The sequence below is a fragment of the Pristis pectinata genome, chromosome 10 (genome assembly GCF_009764475.1).
Source record: "Pristis pectinata isolate sPriPec2 chromosome 10, sPriPec2.1.pri, whole genome shotgun sequence".
NCBI lineage: Eukaryota > Metazoa > Chordata > Chondrichthyes > Rhinopristiformes > Pristidae > Pristis > Pristis pectinata.
Genome location: NC_067414.1, coordinates 31,164,958 through 31,182,889, shown reverse-complemented (window position 1 = coordinate 31,182,889; position 17,932 = coordinate 31,164,958). Strand labels below are relative to the sequence as shown.

The 17,932-nt window shown below is 39.3% G+C and overlaps 1 protein-coding gene across 2 annotated transcripts in view; it reads left to right on the top strand.

Moving 5' to 3' along the window:
• Positions 1 to 17,932, top strand: part of hbs1l (HBS1-like translational GTPase) — a 128,628-nt gene that overhangs the window by 95,784 nt on the left and 14,912 nt on the right. For both annotated transcript variants that reach the window (XM_052024263.1, XM_052024262.1), the window contains 5 exons: positions 5,547 to 5,693; positions 5,813 to 5,887; positions 9,671 to 9,788; positions 9,879 to 9,947; positions 15,241 to 15,345. In XM_052024263.1, the coding sequence (XP_051880223.1) occupies positions 5,547 to 5,693; positions 5,813 to 5,887; positions 9,671 to 9,788; positions 9,879 to 9,947; positions 15,241 to 15,345 (514 nt within the window). The remainder of the gene's footprint in view (positions 1 to 5,546; positions 5,694 to 5,812; positions 5,888 to 9,670; positions 9,789 to 9,878; positions 9,948 to 15,240; positions 15,346 to 17,932) is intronic.

The following is a 17,932-nucleotide window of genomic DNA, read 5'->3' as shown; positions in this document are numbered from 1 at the left end:
TGTCTCCATCCTTACCCTTCCCTCAGCCCACCTGTCCTCATCTTTCCTTGTCTGCTTCCACCTATCACCCACCTGCCTCTGTCTCCCAACCCCCTCCCCCACCTGGCTCCATCTGCCTGTATTCTTTCATCCCTCCTTGGTCATATACACTGGATATATGCTCCCTGTTCAATTACTTTATTTCACCATGTAAGTGATAAAAAGATAGTAATTCCTCTGTGATCATTTTTCATTGTCTGTATATCGTTGTGGAGTTTGTCACACCTGTTACCTCAATAGCTTGCATCTCTTAGTGCGACTATATAACTTTTACATCTCATACTTTTTTTCTCTTCAGCAGCTGCTTCCTAAATATCCAGTCAATTTTAAGTTTAAAGTCACAAGTAGTGCCAGGAACACTGTTAATAAATTTAACTGTGTATTATTTTATGGGTTGTACCACAGACTTGCTTGCTGCATCATCTTGATTCATTTTGGGAAGTGAGTGAAACTTAAGAGCACAAAACGCTAGGAAATGTGATGAAAGAAAAGCGCTTTCAGGGAGTCAGTAAAGGTGTAATGACTGCAAGGCCACCTAATGCTATAAAATTTTATCATGTTAACATTTTTGTAAATTCAACCTTTGCTTTTTTTAATTAAGCTAATACTCTGTTATTGGTAGGTAAACTCCCTCAACATTCATCTTTGTCCAGAGCAAAGCAGTCTATTACATTCACCACCTAAAGCATTCATCCTCTCCACCATTAGCACACTGTGACTGGAGTGTGTGCCATATATAAAATACATTGCAGTTACTCACCTTCTAAACCTGTAGCCTCTAACACCAAGAGTGGCAAGTGAATTGGAGCACTATCATCTGCAAGTTATAGAGTCATAGAGCAATACAGCATAGATTCAGGCCCTTCAGCCCAACCAGTCCATGCCAACCATGGTGCCCACCAAACTAGTTCCAATTTCCTGCGTTTGGCCATATCCCTCTAAGCCCTGCCCCTCCATGTACCTATCCAAGTGCTTTTTAAATGATATTAATGTATCTGTCTCAAACACTTCCTCTGGCAGCTCATTCCATGTACACACCATCCCCTGCATGGAAAAGTTGCTCTTCAGGTCCCTTTTAAATCTTTCCCCTTTCACCCTAAACCTATGCCCCCTAGTTTTGGACTCCCTTACCCTGGGGAGAAGACTTACCATCCATCTTATCTATGCCTCTCATAATTTTAAACACCTCTATAAGGTCGCCCCTCATTCTCCTACATTCCAAGGAATAAAGAGCTATCCTGGCCAACCTCTCTCTATAATTCAGGCCCTCTCTTCCTGGCAAGAATCTTTTCTGCACTCTTGCCAGTTTAAATCATGTCTTTCCTATAACAGGGTGACCAAAACTGTACACAGTACAAGTGTGGCCTCACCAATGACTTATACAACCGCAACTTAATGTCCCAACGCTGATACTCAGTGCCTGACAGATGAAGGCCAGACTGTTAAACACCTTTTTCACCACCGTCTACCCATGATGCCGCTTTCAACGAACCATGCACTTGTATTCGTAGGTCCCTGTGTCCCATTACATTCCGTAGTGCCCTACCATTCATAGTATAAGTCCTACACTGGTTTGACATTCCAAAGTGCATCACTTCAGACTTATCTGTATTGAAATTCATTTGCTACTTTTTGGCCCACTCTCCAAACTGATCAAGATCCCCTGTAATCTACAATAACTTTCTTCACTATCAACGCACCTCCTAATTTCATGTCATCAGTAAATTTATTGATCAAACCTTGTGCATTCACATCCAAATCAATTATATAAATAATGAATAAGAAGCTTCCCAACACCAACTGCTGCAGAACACCACTAGTCACCGGCCTGCATTCCAAGAAACAACCTTCAACCACCACCCTCTGCTTCCTACCTCCTCTGAGTCAATTTTGAATCCACCTAACGAGTTCTCCCGGAATTCCATGGGTCCAAACCTTCCAGACCAGTCTACCATGTGGGACCATGTCAAAAGCCCTGCTAAAAGTCCAAATAGACAACGTACACTGCCCTACCCTAATCTACCTTTTTGGTTACCTTTTCAAAAAAGGTCTAAAAGATCAGTCAAGCTTGACTTTCCACACATAAGCCCATGCTGACTCCTCCTAATCAGACTCTGTCTATCCAAATGCTGGTAGATCCTGTCCCTCAGAATTCCCTCCAGTAACTTTTCCACCACTGATGTCAGGCTGACCTGCCTGTAAATCCTGGGCTTGTCCTTGCTTCCCTTCTTAAACAATGGAACAACATTAGCCACCTTCCAGTCTTCAGGAACTTCACCAGTAGCTAACGATGAAGCAAATATCTCAGCATGGGCCTTTGCAATTTCTTCTCTAGCCTCTCACAAAGTCCAAGGATGGATGCACTTGGTCAGGCTTTGGGGATTTATCCACCTTAATGTGCAGTGAGGCTGTATCTCCTCCTTGGTAATATGAATGTCCTCCAAAACATCTCCACTTGTTTCCCTCATCTCTTGAGCAACCATGCTTAGTAAACACCGAGGAGAAGTACTTGTTAAAAATCCCACCCATCTGTGGCTCAAGACATAAGCGGCCCTGCCGATCTCTAAGGGGATCTACTCTCTCCCTAGCCACCCTTTTACTCTTGATGTAGCTATAGAACCTCTTGGGATTTTCCTTAACCTTACATGCCAGATCATACCCTCTCTTTGCCCTCCTGACTTCCCTCTTAAGAGTATTCTTAATCTTTTTATAGTCATCAAGGGAGTCACTCGTCCCCAACCTCCTAAACCCACTATATACTTGCTTTTTCTTGATTAGAGCCTCAATATCTCTTGTCAGCCAAAGTTCTCTAAACTTGCCAGGTTTACCCTTCACCCTAACACTGAAAGTCACCTCACAGGTAGTCACATAGGGTAGTTAAGAAAGCTTATGGTATGTTAGCTTTCATGGGATCAAGTTTAGGAGCCTTGAAGTAATGATGCAGCTTTACAGAACTCTGGTTAGGCCACACTTGGAGTACTGTGTCCAGTTCTGGTCGCCTCATTATAGGAAGGATGTGGAGGCGTTGGAGAGGGTGCAGAGGAGATTTACCAGGATGCTGCCTGGATTAGAGAGTATGCATTATGAGGAGAGACTAAAGGAGCTAGGGCTTTACTCATTGGAGAGAAGGAGGATGAGGGGAGTCGTGATAGAAGTATACAAGATATTAAGAGGAATAGATAGAGTGGACAGCCAGCGCCTCTTTCCCAGGGCACCAATGCTCAAAACAAGAGGACATGGCTTTAAGGTAATGGGTGGGAAGTTCAAGGGAGATGTCAGAGGGAGGTTTTTCACCCAGAGAGTGGTTGGTGCATGGAGTGTGCTGCCTGGGGTGGTGGTGGAGGCTGATACGTTGGTCAACTTCAAGAGATTGTTAGATAAGCATATGGAGGAATTTAAGATAGAGGGATATGTGGGAGGAAGGGGTTAGATAGCCTTAGGTGTGGTTGGAAGGTTGGCACAACATGGTGGGCCGAAGGGCCTGTATTGTGCTGTATTGTTCTATGGTTCTATGGTAACAGGAACGTGCTGCTCCTCGATGTCACACTCTTAAAAGCTCCCATTTACCATTTGTTCCTTTCCCTTCAATTGGTTTTGCTATACCCATTGTTTCTACGTTGCTGTCAATTACAGCCTTCAACTTGGTATTTTTCCCTGACATCTTCCTTCCCCTGCCAATTTAGTCAAAAGAAAAAGAAAGCATATGTACTGTTAGGAAGCTGAAATCAGTCAGGGCCCTTAAGGGAATATAAAGAAAGCAGGAAAGAACTCAAACAGGGAATCAGGAGGCAAAAAGGGGCAATGAAATGTCCTTGGCAAGTAGGATTAAGGAAAATCCCCAAGCATTTAATACTCGTATTAAAACAAGTGGGTCGTGAGGGAGAGGTAGAACCACTCAAGGACAAAGAAGGGAATTTATGCCTGGAGCCAGAGGAAGTGGGCAAGATACTAATGAGTACTTTGCATTGGTATTCACCTAGAAGAAGGGCACGGAGAATAATGTAGGGTATGCTAATATTCTAGAGCATGTTGATATCAAGATGGGTCTCTTAAAGAACATTAAGATGGATGTGTCCCCAACATCTGATGGGATCTATTCCAGATTATTGACAGAGGCAAGAGAGGAGATTGCTGGGGCCTTGACAGAGATCTTTGTATCTTCTCTGATCACAAGTGAGGTCCCAGAGGACTAGAGAGTAGCCAGTGTTGTTCCTTTGTTTAAGAAGGGTAGTAGAGACAAACCAGGAAATTATAGGCCCATGAGCCTTGCATCAATGGTATGGAAATTATTGGAGAAGATTCTTAGGGATGGGAGTTACTCGCATTTCAAAAAACATAGATTTATTACAGTAAATCTGCTGATGACACAAAAATTGATAGAGTTGTAGACAGTGAAGTTGGTTCCCAAAAGATACAGCTGGTTTGACAAATGGATTGTTTTCTCTAGATTGCTGGACACTGAGGGAAGACCTGATAAATGTTTATAAAAATTATGAGAGGCATAGATTGGGTAGATAGTCAGAGTCTTTTCCCTGAGTGGAAATGTCATGTACTAAAGGGCATAGCTTTAAGATGAGAGGAGGAAAGTTTAAAGGAGATATGTGAGGCAAGTTTTTTTTTTATACAGAGAGTGGTAGGTGCTTGGAATGCCCTGTCAGAGGGGATGGTGGAAGCAGATATAATAGTGACATTTAATAAGCATTTAGGCAGGTGTATGAACATGCTGGAATGGGTGAGATATGGATCACGTGCAGACAAATGGGATTAGTTTAATCAGCACAGACATCATGGGCTGAGGAGCCTGTTCCTGTACGGTATTGTTCTATGAAACAATTTCCTGCTGTCAGTTCTAAGTAACTTCAACTTACATTTCCCTTAGATGGTTTAATGTAAAGAAATGTCTGAGATTAACTACTTTCATCCCTTGCAATATTTTAATTTCTCTTGCATTTATTTTTCAAAGGCTACTTTACAATATAGTTTCAATGTGGAAAACTATAAGCTTTACTAATATGAATTAATAAATTATAAATGCTATCTCTAATGTCTTTTGGAAGTGAGTGAGTATCTGGCATCATGCCATGAGGGTGCCATTAGCCAATCAAGCAAAATATTTAGTCACCCATTTCGTTCCTTTGCTCTTCTTAAGACTCACTACCTCTGTGTAAGATGGTACGTGATAGATGACAATGATACACTTGCTTTCTTTAGCGAGAGCAACACTAAATCTACCCAGATGGCTATTCTTTTCATCTGCCTTACAGAAGGAATGTCAAAATACACATGCATTCTTTTCTATTCCTTATGCAAAGTCTAATTAACTGCAAAATTAAAACAAAATTTAAAGGCTATAAATCAATAAAACAAAATTAAAAATTAGGTTGTTTTTCAATATAATCTTCAGTTAAGATGTTGTTATGTGTTATGTAATTAATATACGTAATTACGTATATAATCTTGTGAATTTTGCAGAGACTTTGAAGTTTTTGTTTATTTCCTATTTCCAGGCTGATGTAGCAATCCTAGTCGTAGATGCAAGCCGTGGAGAATTTGAGGCTGGATTTGAGGCTGGTGGGCAGACAAGAGAACATGCATTGCTAGTTCGCTCTCTCGGTGTAACACAGTTGGCTGTTGCTGTTAATAAGATGGATCAGGTAACTTTAATGAGTATGTCTAGCACATTATCTCAGTTCGGTTTATACCACAGTTTCCTGTATCTCATGAGAAAATGGTTACATCGCCCAACTGTGATAATTTTTGGTTGATTTTGCAGGTGAATTGGCAACCTGAAAGATTTAAAGAGATTACTATCAAACTTGGACACTTCTTGAAGCAAGCAGGTTTCAAAGTAAGCAATGAGATTGCCATGTTCAATTTTTCTCTGTTGTACTACAACATAATTTGCCAGATATAGCACTAAACGCATAGTTAATGTACTGCAAAATTCTCCTTCTTTGAATTCTGTTCCAAAAATAATGGAAAAAAAATCAATTTTAAAGAAGCAGTGAAAATGGAAGGTATACACAATGGTAAAAATCCAAACAAAGCTCAAAGTATTTAATTTTTTTCAAACATACAAATGGGTGGGGAAGGAGGGTACTTACTGCATGCAGTGAGAGAATCAATGAAGCAAAATCCAAGTTGCCCTCATCTGCACCAGTCTACCTGTTGCCGATGCATCTATCTGTGACAGAATTTGTCAGAGTGACTACTCCACCATCCTTGTGCAGACTGAAATCTGGTCTTTAAACTGAAGATGCAGTCCTTAATGTGCAACATGTAACCATCGTGGCCTGGCATCGATGATACTTTACTTGAACTATCTAGCCCAATCCAATAAGCAGTGTAGTAGCATGTGCCAGGAGCACCATCAGGCATAGATAAATAAGTTGCCATATTGGTGAACACAGAACTACATTCATGCTGTAAGAGGAATTGAGACAAAAATTTGTAGATGATGTGAATTTGAAACAAAAGCACAAAATGCCAGAAATGACTGAGCAGATCAGGCAGCATTTGTGGAAAGAGAAACAGAATTAACACTTCAGGTCATTGACCCTTCATCATAGAATATTACAGCACAGTACAGGCCCTTCAGCCCACAATGTTGTGCCGACATTTTATCCTGCTCTAAGATTTATCTAACCCTTCCCTCCCACATAGCCCCCCATTTCTCTATTCATGCATGTGTCTTTCTAAGAGTCTCTTAAATGCCCCTAATGTATCTGCCCCCACAACCTCTGCCGGCAGTGCGTTCCACGCACCCACCACTCTCTGTTTAAAAAAAACTTACCCCTAACATCCCCCTTATATCTTCCTCCAATCACCTTAAAATTATGTCCCCTCGTGTTAGCCATTGTTGCCCTGAGAAAGTCTTGACTATCCACTCAATCTTATCATCTTGTGCACCTCTATCAAGTCACCTCTCGTCCTCCTCCTCTCAAAAGAGAAAAACCCTAGTTCACTCAACCTATCCTCATAAGACATTCTCTCCAATTCAGGCAACATCATGGTAAATCTCCTCTGCACCCTCTCTAAAGCTTCCACATCCTTCCTATAATGAGGCAACCAGAACTGAACACAATATACTCCAAGTGTGGTCTAACCAGAGTTCTATAGAACTGCAACATCACCTTGCAGCTCTTGAACTCAATACCCCAACTAATGAAGGCCAACACACCGTACACCTTCTTAACGACCCTACCGACCTGCGCGGCAACCTTGAGGGATCTATGAACGAGGACCCCAAGATCTCTCTGTTCCTCCATACTGCTAAGAGTCTTGCCATTAACCTTGTACTCTGCCTTCAAATTCGATCTCCGGAAGTGTATCACTTCACACTTTTCCAGGTTGAACTCCACCTGCCACTTCTCAGCCCAGGTCTGCATTCTATCAATGTCTTGTTGTAATCTACAGCAACCTTCTACACTATCAACAACACCACCAACCTTTGTATCATCAGCAAACTTACTAACCCACTCTTCCACATCCTCATCCAAGTCATTTGTAAAATCACAAAGAGCAGGAGTCCCAGAACAGACCCCTGCGGAACACCACTGGTCACCAACCTCCAAGCAGAATATGCTCCTTACTACTGGAATCAATACTGGAATTTTCTGGCCTTGATGCTGCAGGAGATGAGCAGCCCTACAGCGAGCAGTTATAACTAAAGCTTTGCAGTCCCCTGTTATTGAGCCATGAATGATGAGGGATAGTTAATGAGAGGAAGTGACTTCATAAATATGCTCATTCAATCATGGTCAGCACACTGCCTGAAAGGGCAGTTGATGTGGAAGTAGTCATGTAATTTAAAAGTAGTTGGGCGTGTACTTGAACGTGCATTTGCATGAGGTTATAGACCAAGATCTGAGAAGCTGAATTAAGTGGGATAGTCTTTTTTAACTGGTACGGGCAGAATGACCAAATGATCTGTCTAAACCTGAAATTTTAATGACTCTTGGTCCATCTTAGTCTCCTTTTGAGATTCCCCACTATTGCAGAAGCTAGTATTTAGCCAATTGCACCTCTTATCCAGATGCATCACAGCTTTATATGGCAACTGCTCTGCCCAAGACACAAGAAATTGTAGAGAGTTGTGAACACAGCCCAGTCTATCATGAAAATCAACCTCCCCATCTATTGACTCTGTCTACACTTCCCACTGCCTCGGGAAAGCAGCCAACGTAATCAAAGACCCCTCCCACCCTGGTCATTCTCTCTTTTCCTCCTTCCATTGCGCAGAAGATACAAAAGCTTGTAAACGTGTGCCACCAGCTTCTACCCTGCTGTTATAAGAGTCTTGAATGGACCTCTTTTACGATAAAGATGAACTCTTGATTTCTCAACCTACTTTGTCATGACCTTGTACCATATTTGTCTACCTGCACTGCGCTTTCTCTGTAACTGTAACACTATATTCTGCATTTTGTATTTGTTTTTGCCTTTGTACTACCTCAATGTACTTGCGTTTGGAATGATTTATCTGGATGGCATGCAAAACAACATTCCACTGTCTTGGTACATGTGACAATAATAAATCAATTAACAATTACCGAATGTATTTACTCTCTGTGAATCAAAACAGTTGAGAGTTCAAGATGCAGCATAGGTAATGAGACCAAATGACATCCCACCTATAGTAGTAAAAACTTGTGCTCCAGAACTAGCTGCGCCTTTAGCCAAGCTGTCCCAGTATAGTTACATCCCCCTTATATCTTCCTCCAATCACCTTAAAATTATGTCCCCTCATGCTAGCTATTGTTGCCCTGAGAAAGTCTCGACTGTCCACTCAGTCTTATCATCTTGTACGCCTCTATCAAGTCACCTCTCATCCTCCTTCTCTCAAAAGAGAAAAACCCTAGTTCACTCAACCTATCCTCATAAGACATTCTCTCCAATCCAGGCAACATCCTGGTAAATCTCCTCTGAACCCTCTCTAAAGCTTACACATCCTTTCTATAATGAGGCGACCAGAACTGAACACAATATTCCAAGTGTGGTCTGACCAGAGTTCTATAGAACTGCAACATCACCTTGCGGCTCTGGAACTCAATACCCCGAGTAATGAAGGCCAATACTCCATACGCCTTCTTAACAACCCTATCGACCTGCGCGGCAACCTTGAGGGATCTATGGACGTGGACCCCAAGATCCTTCTGTTCCTCCACACTGCTAAAAGTCCTGCCATTAATCTTGTATTCTGCCTTCGAATTCGATCTCCCGAAGTGTATCACTTCAAAAGGGCAGTTTGGAATGAGCAATAAATACTCATCATAGTTGTAATGCACACTTTCTACTCTTGCTTTGCATCATGTTTCTGGGGGTAGTTTATTTTCTCCAGCTTCCCACAGAAAAAAGAAAGTAACATTAGATTCTCCCCTTTGTTTAAATATTACCAATTGTAAGAATTTGGACTTTGTTTTAGTGCTCAAAAAAAAATTAGTGTTTTATAAAATTTCAAGAATAGGAATAAGACTAGTTAATTAATTAGAATATTGTTTAAATAAGTTGCATCCATTGAATAATAATGTGTTCTTTGTAAAGAAAAAGTAATCTTGAAGAATTAGCACTCAAAGAAACCTTTAGTGTTCAAATGTTTAATTATTAATGTCTGTACTTCTGTATCTATCAGGATTCTGATGTTGCTTACGTCCCTACAGCTGGACTGAATGGCGAGAATCTAACTACTAGAAGTCAAGTCCCTGAACTCAGAACCTGGTACAATGGACCTTGCCTGTTAGAACAGATTGGTCAGCATTATGTGATACTTTGATAAATATTGTCTTTTTCATGGAGTAAGTTCATTACTGTATTTAATTCAGCATTTCTTTTTCTTTTAGATTCTTTCAAATCACCTCAAAGACCAGTGGAAAAGCCATTTAGATTGTGTGTGTCAGATGTTTTTAAAGGTATGTATTTAAAAATGTAATGATTGACTGGTCTCCTTGACTGTCTTTTGACCTTGTACCAATTTATACAACATATGGTCTTGATGGGACAAGGTTAAAAGATGTATACTTGCAAATTTCTTCATTATTATCTCGGTTGATTGATGGTATATTAAAGTATCCTTTGGGGCAGAGTGAACATTCTTTTTGAGTGTGAGAAACCTGGGTCTGGAAATTGTAACTTAAATTTTAACAAAGGCTTTTATGAAGGTATTAGGGCACAGATAGCTGAAGTAGTTGGGGAAGTGGATTCAGCAAGATGCCAGGCACAAGCATATATTGTACAATTCTCAACAAAGATGTATTTCATTGAAAAATAAAGACTGTGAAAAGAATGGTCCTCTCTAACAAAGGAAATTAAGATATCAAATCCATAGAATGGTTACACCTTTTGAAGACTGTATTTCAGCCCATTCCATACAGTGCTTTGCATATTCCAATCAAATCCTACATGACAAAGTTTTCCTCATGGAATTCTCTTCATTTAACAGCAGGGATCTTCATTTCTCAACCCCTCCACCAAAGGAAACTCCCACTGTCCACAATGTTCAGGTCCCTCATTTTATATACATCTATGAAACCTCTCCTCTGCCTTCTATTCAGCCAATGTCTTCACCCAGTCTCTCTAATCTTTATCCTCATAATTGTACTCCCTCATCCCAGCAACCATTATCGTAAATTCTTTCTGGACCCTCTCTCGCCTTCCTTTAAATTGGCAACCATAATTGAACACAATACTCTAATTGTGACAAGACCAGTGTTTTCATGTTCTGTGCTTCTATTGATAAAACCTAAAATCCTCAACCTGTTCTGCTGCTTTCAATGATTTTTGCTCACGTCCCCCAGGTTTCTGTTCCCCCTTCTAGATTAGTATCCCCTTTTGTTATATTGTCTCCTTGTTCTCCCTACTAAGATAAATCTTTGCACATTACTCCACAGTATACTGTATCTGCCATACGTCTGCCCATTCCACCAGCCTGTTTATATTCTACTGCAATCTATCCCTATCCTGCTTGCAGTTTACAGCACTGCCAAATCTTGTGTTGTCTGCAGATTCAGAAATTGAGGTTTGCACTCCAAGCCTAGGTCACTTTAATTAAATCGAAAAGCACAACAATCCCGTTGGGAGCACCTCTCTTCACTTTCCTCTAGTCTGTAAACAATCATTCACTCTTTCGTCTGTAACTAAGTCAAATGTGTATCCTTGCTATCAATGTATCTTTTATGATGCATACCTCAGCTTTACTGATAAGCTGTTATGTGGTACCTTATCAGAAGCCCCTTGGAAGCCCATGTACACCACATCAACTGCATTACTTCATCAATTCTATTCATTATGTTATTAAAAAATTCTACCATCATTAAACATGATTTACTATTAACAAATTATGCTGGCTTTCTTTAATTTATCCATTTTCCTCCAATGACTATTAATCCCGTCCTGGATCAATGTTTCTAAAAAGCTTTCCCACCACCAAGGTTAAACTGACTTGCCTGAAGTCTCAGGTCTTTTTCTTTCTTCGTTTTTTTCAACAAGTGTGTAACTTTTGCACCTCTCTAGTTCTTTCGCACCATCCCCATATCCAAAGAATTTTGCAAGATTATGATCAGTGTTCTTGTGATTTCATCATATACTTCGCTCATCGTAGGATGCATTCCATCTGGTAATGGTGATTTACTGACGTAAAAGTTCAGCTGGCTTTTTAAATTTTTAATGTATCCTGTGTCTCAATTTCTTTCCTTCATTATTACTTTGAATGCACTGTTTTCTGTGGTGAAGGCCAATGCAAAGTACTCATTTAGTACACTGCCCTCGGCATCCATGTACACGTTCTCATTTTTGCCCTTGATGGGCCCTGTTACTCCATACATCACCCTTCTACTATGTATATATCTATAGAACATCTTTTATTCTCATAGCTAATCTTTTCTCACATACTCTCTTTGCCTCTCTTATTTTAATGTTCACTTCTCTTTTAATTCTTTTGTAGTCAGCCTGATTGTAGCTGGTATTTGCAACCTCACACTTTTCACATATAGCCTTTTTATCTATCTTCCACTGTATGCCTGTTGTTATCTATGAAAGAAGACATGCAATACGATGAAAGTTAATGGTAAGAAGAAGAGGATGACTAAAACACAATAAAGGAGGAAAAATAGATTTAGGGAGCAAACTAGTAAGAAATGTTTAAAAAGCAATAAATATAAGCATAGACGTAGGAGCAGAATTAGGCTGTTTGGCCCATTGAGTCTGCTCCACCATTCGATCATGTCTGATTTATTTTTCCCTCTCAACCCCATTCTCCTGCCTTCTCGCCGTAACCTTTGACGCCCTTACTAATCAAGAACTTATCAACCTCCGCTTCAAATATACCCAATGATGGCCTCCACAGCCGTCTGTGCTAATAAATTCCACAGATTCACCACCCTCTGGCTAAAGAAATTCCTCCTCATCTCTGTTCTAGAGGGACATCCTTTTATTCTGAGGCTGTGTCCTCTGATCCTAGATGCTCCCATTACTGGAACCATCCTCTCCCTGTCCACTCTATGCAGGCCTTTCAATATTCGGTAGGTTTCAATGAGATTCCACCCCCTTCCCCCACCCCCTTCCCCCCCCCCACCACCACCCCAATCCTCCTAAACTCCAGCAAGTACAGGCCCAGAGCCATTAAACATTCCTCATATGTTAACACTTTCATCCCCGGGATCATTGTCGTAAACCTTCTCTGGACCCTTTCCAAAGTCAGCACGTCCTTCCTTAGATATGGGGCACAAAACTGCTCTCAATACTCCAAATGTGGTCTGACCAATGCCTTATAAAGACTCAGCATTACATCCTTGCATTTATATTCTAGTCCTCTCAAAATGAATGCTAACATTTCATTTGCCTTCCATACTACCGACTCAACCTGCAAAGTGTGGAAAAAGGAAGAATATAGCTGAGATAAATATTGTTCTCCAAATATGAAAGAAGGGAAATTAGGAAACGTCAGAGATTTTGAACAAATATTTTGTCTTCAATGAAAGACGACACTTAAACCAATCTAATAATGGTAGAATATCAGGGGATGAAAGCTGGGCAAACTAAAAGAGCTGAAGGCTGACAAGTCCCTGAACCTGATGACTTGCAAACTAGTGCTTTAAAATAAATGATGCCTTGCTTTGCAATCTTCCTAAATTCCCTAAAAGGCTTCAGTGTATTGGAAAACTGCAGATGTTTAACAAAGGCAGGAAACAGAATGCAGGAAACCTCTAGGCTAGTTAGTTTAACATCAGTCATTTGGAAACTGCTGGAATACATCATTAAGGAAGTAATTACAGGATATATTGGAAAATCATCATATAATCAAGCAGAGTTATTGTTTGTCTTTATTTGACAAACAATAAAGACAAACGTTATTTATCTTATTATTTGAGATCTATGAGAGTGTAATGACTGGAATGGATAAATGGGAACCGGTAGATGGTAGTACATATGGATATCAGGAAAGCATTCAGTAAGATTTCATATCAAAGGATACTATGCCAGAGTTCATAGTTACCTTCAAGACACAAATCCTCATGAGGGTTTTAACCCAAAATGTCGACAATTTATTTCCTTCCATGGATGCTGCTCGACCTGCCGAGTTCCTCCAGCAGATTATTTGTTGCTCATGGTTACACTCACCTGGATAAAGCTTTAGCTAACTGAAGAGTCATGATAAATGGTGCATTTTTAGACTGTCAAACTAATGAGTGGGATACAACAGTGATCAAGGCCAGGGCATTATTTGTTTGCAATATATATTAATCTGTTGATGAATGAACTGAGTAGATTGGAGCCCGATTTGCTGGTCATACAATAGGTGCAGAATACTTATGTGATAAAATCTGAATATTGTTTTACTGGGGAGAAACTACAGAATATTGCAGTACACAAACAAAGAAGATTAGCAATAAGAAATAGCAAGTAATTAGGACGGAATGGAGTATAAAAGTAGGGTAAGCTTGCTGTAATTGTACTGGGCATTGGTGATACCTCATCTAGAATACTGCACACAGTTTTGGTCTCCTTATTTAAGGATGCAAATATTTATACTGAATACATTTCATGGAAGTTTCATAAGTTGATTTCTGGGATGAAGTGTTTGTTGAGTAAGATGAAGTTTAAAAGAATGATAGGTGATTTTAATGAGCCTGCCAATGTAGATATTTAGGTGACGTTTCCCCTTGTATCTAGGAGGCATAGTTCTAAGAATTTTTACCCATTTTAGAGGAAGAACCTCTCTTACAGAACTATGGAATTTTCTATCACAGTGAGCTGCGATAGGTTGAATCTTTATATTCAAGGCTGACAAGCACAGGTATTTGATCTGTAAGGGAGTTGAGGCTTATGGGGAAAAGGGCAGGAAAGTGGAGTTCAGGCCTAGATTTGATTAGATTAATTTTATTGAATGTCAAAACCATTTGGTCTACTCCTGTTTCTAATATTACATATACTGGAAGTTAGATATTGTTAAAGATTTCATGGCCTGAACAATTTTCCCTTTGTTTCCCCCTTGTGATTTGTTGGTAACTTGGCCCAATGGGGACCTGCTTCCATCCAATACTGCCCTCACCAACTGCTTTCAAGTAAATCAGGAAGTCCCATCTCCTGCTATCTTAAAATGGACAAAGTTCCAAATGTCTCCCCAGTACTGATTTAATGCTTGTTTACATTCAAAGCAATTTAACACAATTTTTTTTTATGATAGCTCACTCAATTTCCATAATATGTTTATCAAACTTGTGTAACTTCGTTCAAATCAAAGTGAGAGACGAGAATAATATTGGTTCTAACTCTCTTTCCATGCTGCAGAGGAACCAACTGACCTATTTCTGCCCAACAATTTTTGTGCACTAAGGTTGCATCAACCATGGCACAGATGCAAGCCTTTTTGTAATTATCCAAATTGCAACACTTTAGATCTCTGTCGCATTGTGCCTTGCTGGAGTCGAAACTTGTGAACTTAGGAATACAGAGGCCTGGTTTTGTGTCTGTATCTCTGCTCTACTGCAAGCTCACACAATATATTTGGTGAAAGGAATTTCTATTGGAAAGGGAAGGCCAAGTCCACCAGAGCAATGTTGAATAATACTATATAAAAAGCTCCAGTGGCTGGAGAATTTGGTAGAATGAACAATAAACTGCTCTTATTGCAGAGACAAAACTACTTTAAATTCTTACTGACTATGGTTATTTGTTCAACAATGTTCAATAACTCACATTTTGCAGATCAAGGATCAGGATTCAACGTTACAGGTAAAATTGAAGCAGGATATGTTCAAACTGGAGATCGAGTGCTGGTTGTCCCTCCAAATGAAACTTGCACAGTTAAAGGTAAATGTCACTGATTCTTTTTGTTTGACTCCAACAGGTCTTTTTCTACGTAGACAGCAATAATGAGAGGAGATTTGGAATTATACTTTTTTTTTATTGGTGTTCAGGGCATTGAATTAACAAATAATGGTAGTATGTTGGGATCAGTATAAATGCAACATGATTATAATTTTTTAGTTTAATGCAGAGATGAAATAATGAATTAAATGGTTTGTGATTATATTGAAATTTAATTTTATATTATGGTCATACAAATTTTGAAGCTGTAAGATTAACCCATATTGAAAGGATTAATGGTGAACTGAAGCATTGGCCCTAAAGTATTCAGCAGGCAGTTGAACTCAAAAAAGTTATGTACATCTGAGCTTTAAAATGTAGCATTCTTAAATGCTTAATGAGAAAAATACATGACCACATACTCAGTGCAAATAATAATTGCGCAGCTGTTTTCCTCATGCGATAAAATACTCATTAGCAGGTATCAATTGCTTAAAATGAATTGAGGTGAAAGGCAAATTGTTAAAATTGACAAAAGCACAGATTACATATAATTTGTGCATATGATTTAATTTATAATGAATCATGGTAAGGGATCGCATCTGTTTTGTGTTCATGTAATGATTTTTATAAGGGAAAACAAAATTCAAACTTTGCTTTTCTCTTGGTCTTGGGTTGTTTTAGCCATGACTTGAGAACAGTGTTTGGTGCAGTTTTCCAAACTGCCTGTTAATGCTTTATTTTTTTTAGCCCTGTTATAGTCTAATCTGTAATTTTCTTATAGTTTCCAATAATTTTATGGTGCTGGATCTGCCCTTGTTCGAGTTTTATTTTCCTTCCCATTTTTTATAAAGAATTTTTGCCTAAATTTGTCAGCTGTAATTTTAATGTTAGAGGTGATCAGATTGATGTGGTCATTCATGAAATTTACAGCAGACGCAGAGGAGAATTCCCACAAACATTCATCCTCAGAGATCCATGTGGTGCAGTTGCATAGACACTGCAAACTGTCTGGTAGGGTGTTCGAAAAGCTCAGCAGGTATATTTCTTGTCCATCAATGTTAATACATTATTAAAACACTGTAGCCAAACCTGATCTTTATCAGACATCCATTTTGGTCTGAACTGCTGATAAATATCAGGAATTCTGCTCTGCACCCCCTCCTGGCTGAATGGCTTAGTACTCCCTTACAGTTTTCTGATATCTGAACACTTTTGGCATATGTGTTTTTAATTTTGACACTAATGTAGTGAACGCACTGAATTCATTGTTTTCTGGAAAACACAAGGTCATCTCAGCCACCTCCAAAGAAGGTAGTTGGAAGTGGGAAATACAGGCTAAGAATGCCAATTCTGTTTTTCTTAATCATCATATAAATGTGAGAGAATGGTTGTGTTTGTCATTTTACATGATGAGTATTTTTAAGACCAGTGGAAAATGTGCATAAATGTATATGTAAGTCTGTCATTTCAGTTCCTTGTGTATTCTGTTGCTTATTCAAGAGAATCTATTTGATAAGAGAATAGCGGAAAAATGTTTCAATGTTATTGGACAACCCTAACTGTTCTTCCTGTTATTGCTCAAAGTACCTTATTGATTTAAAATGTTAACCCTGTTGATATGAGTGATATTAGAATCTTCTGTACAATTTTAGAACATAAAATTACTGAAATTGTGAAGTGTTTTTCACATGGTAAATGCCTTTTTAGAAGCAGTAATCATATTTTGGAGTGTGTGTTCCTTTGTGGTGAGGTGCTTAGTTTGGTTATTGCTGATTCTTTAACCATTCTAGGAAGTGTTGACTGGGGAAATTGCTGAGCCAGTTGGAGTTGAATTTCACTGTTGTGTTATCACAATGCTTAATCAGTTTTCATTATTACATTATTTGACGTACCTTTTTGTCAGTTCTGTCACAGTTGATTATAGTCATTGATACCAGGCATAGGTTGAGTGGTCTCAAGACCAAGGTATTTGCATATCAGAATTACTTTTTTTAAAGATTGACCTGCTGACCAGCACTTTTGCTTATGGACGTCATCCTCAGTTAATTTGCTCTTTATCAGTTTACCACTTGTTGTCTTCCTTCTTTAAAATGCCCTGCAATCAAATATTCCTTGTGGCTGGTCTGTCCCCAGGTTTTCGCCAGTGCTGCCAGTGCAGTGTATGAAATTGTCCTGTTATGTTCAGAGTGACTGGCCTTTGCTTGGGCTCTTGAACAAATTTAACGAAAGAATGTAAAGTTACAGTAGCACAGCAAGCAATTCAACATATCAAAAGAAAAATGATTTCTTTAATGATTTTTTAGTCAATCACCAAATTGACTAGCTTATGGGACTAGTTTAGGTGGGCATCTTGGTTGGCATGGATGAGTTGGGCCAAAGGGCCTATTTCTATGCTCTCTGACTCTATGGATGCATCAAAAGAAAATGAATTTTGTTAAAGGAAAAGATCTTTTTTAAAATATAAATAACTTTAAATATTAAACAAATATTTTGTGTCTGGCTTAAAACACAGTAAATGTAGAAACATGAATGTAATCATTTACATCACTGAAGAAATGAAGGGGAGCACAACTGGACAAATCCAATG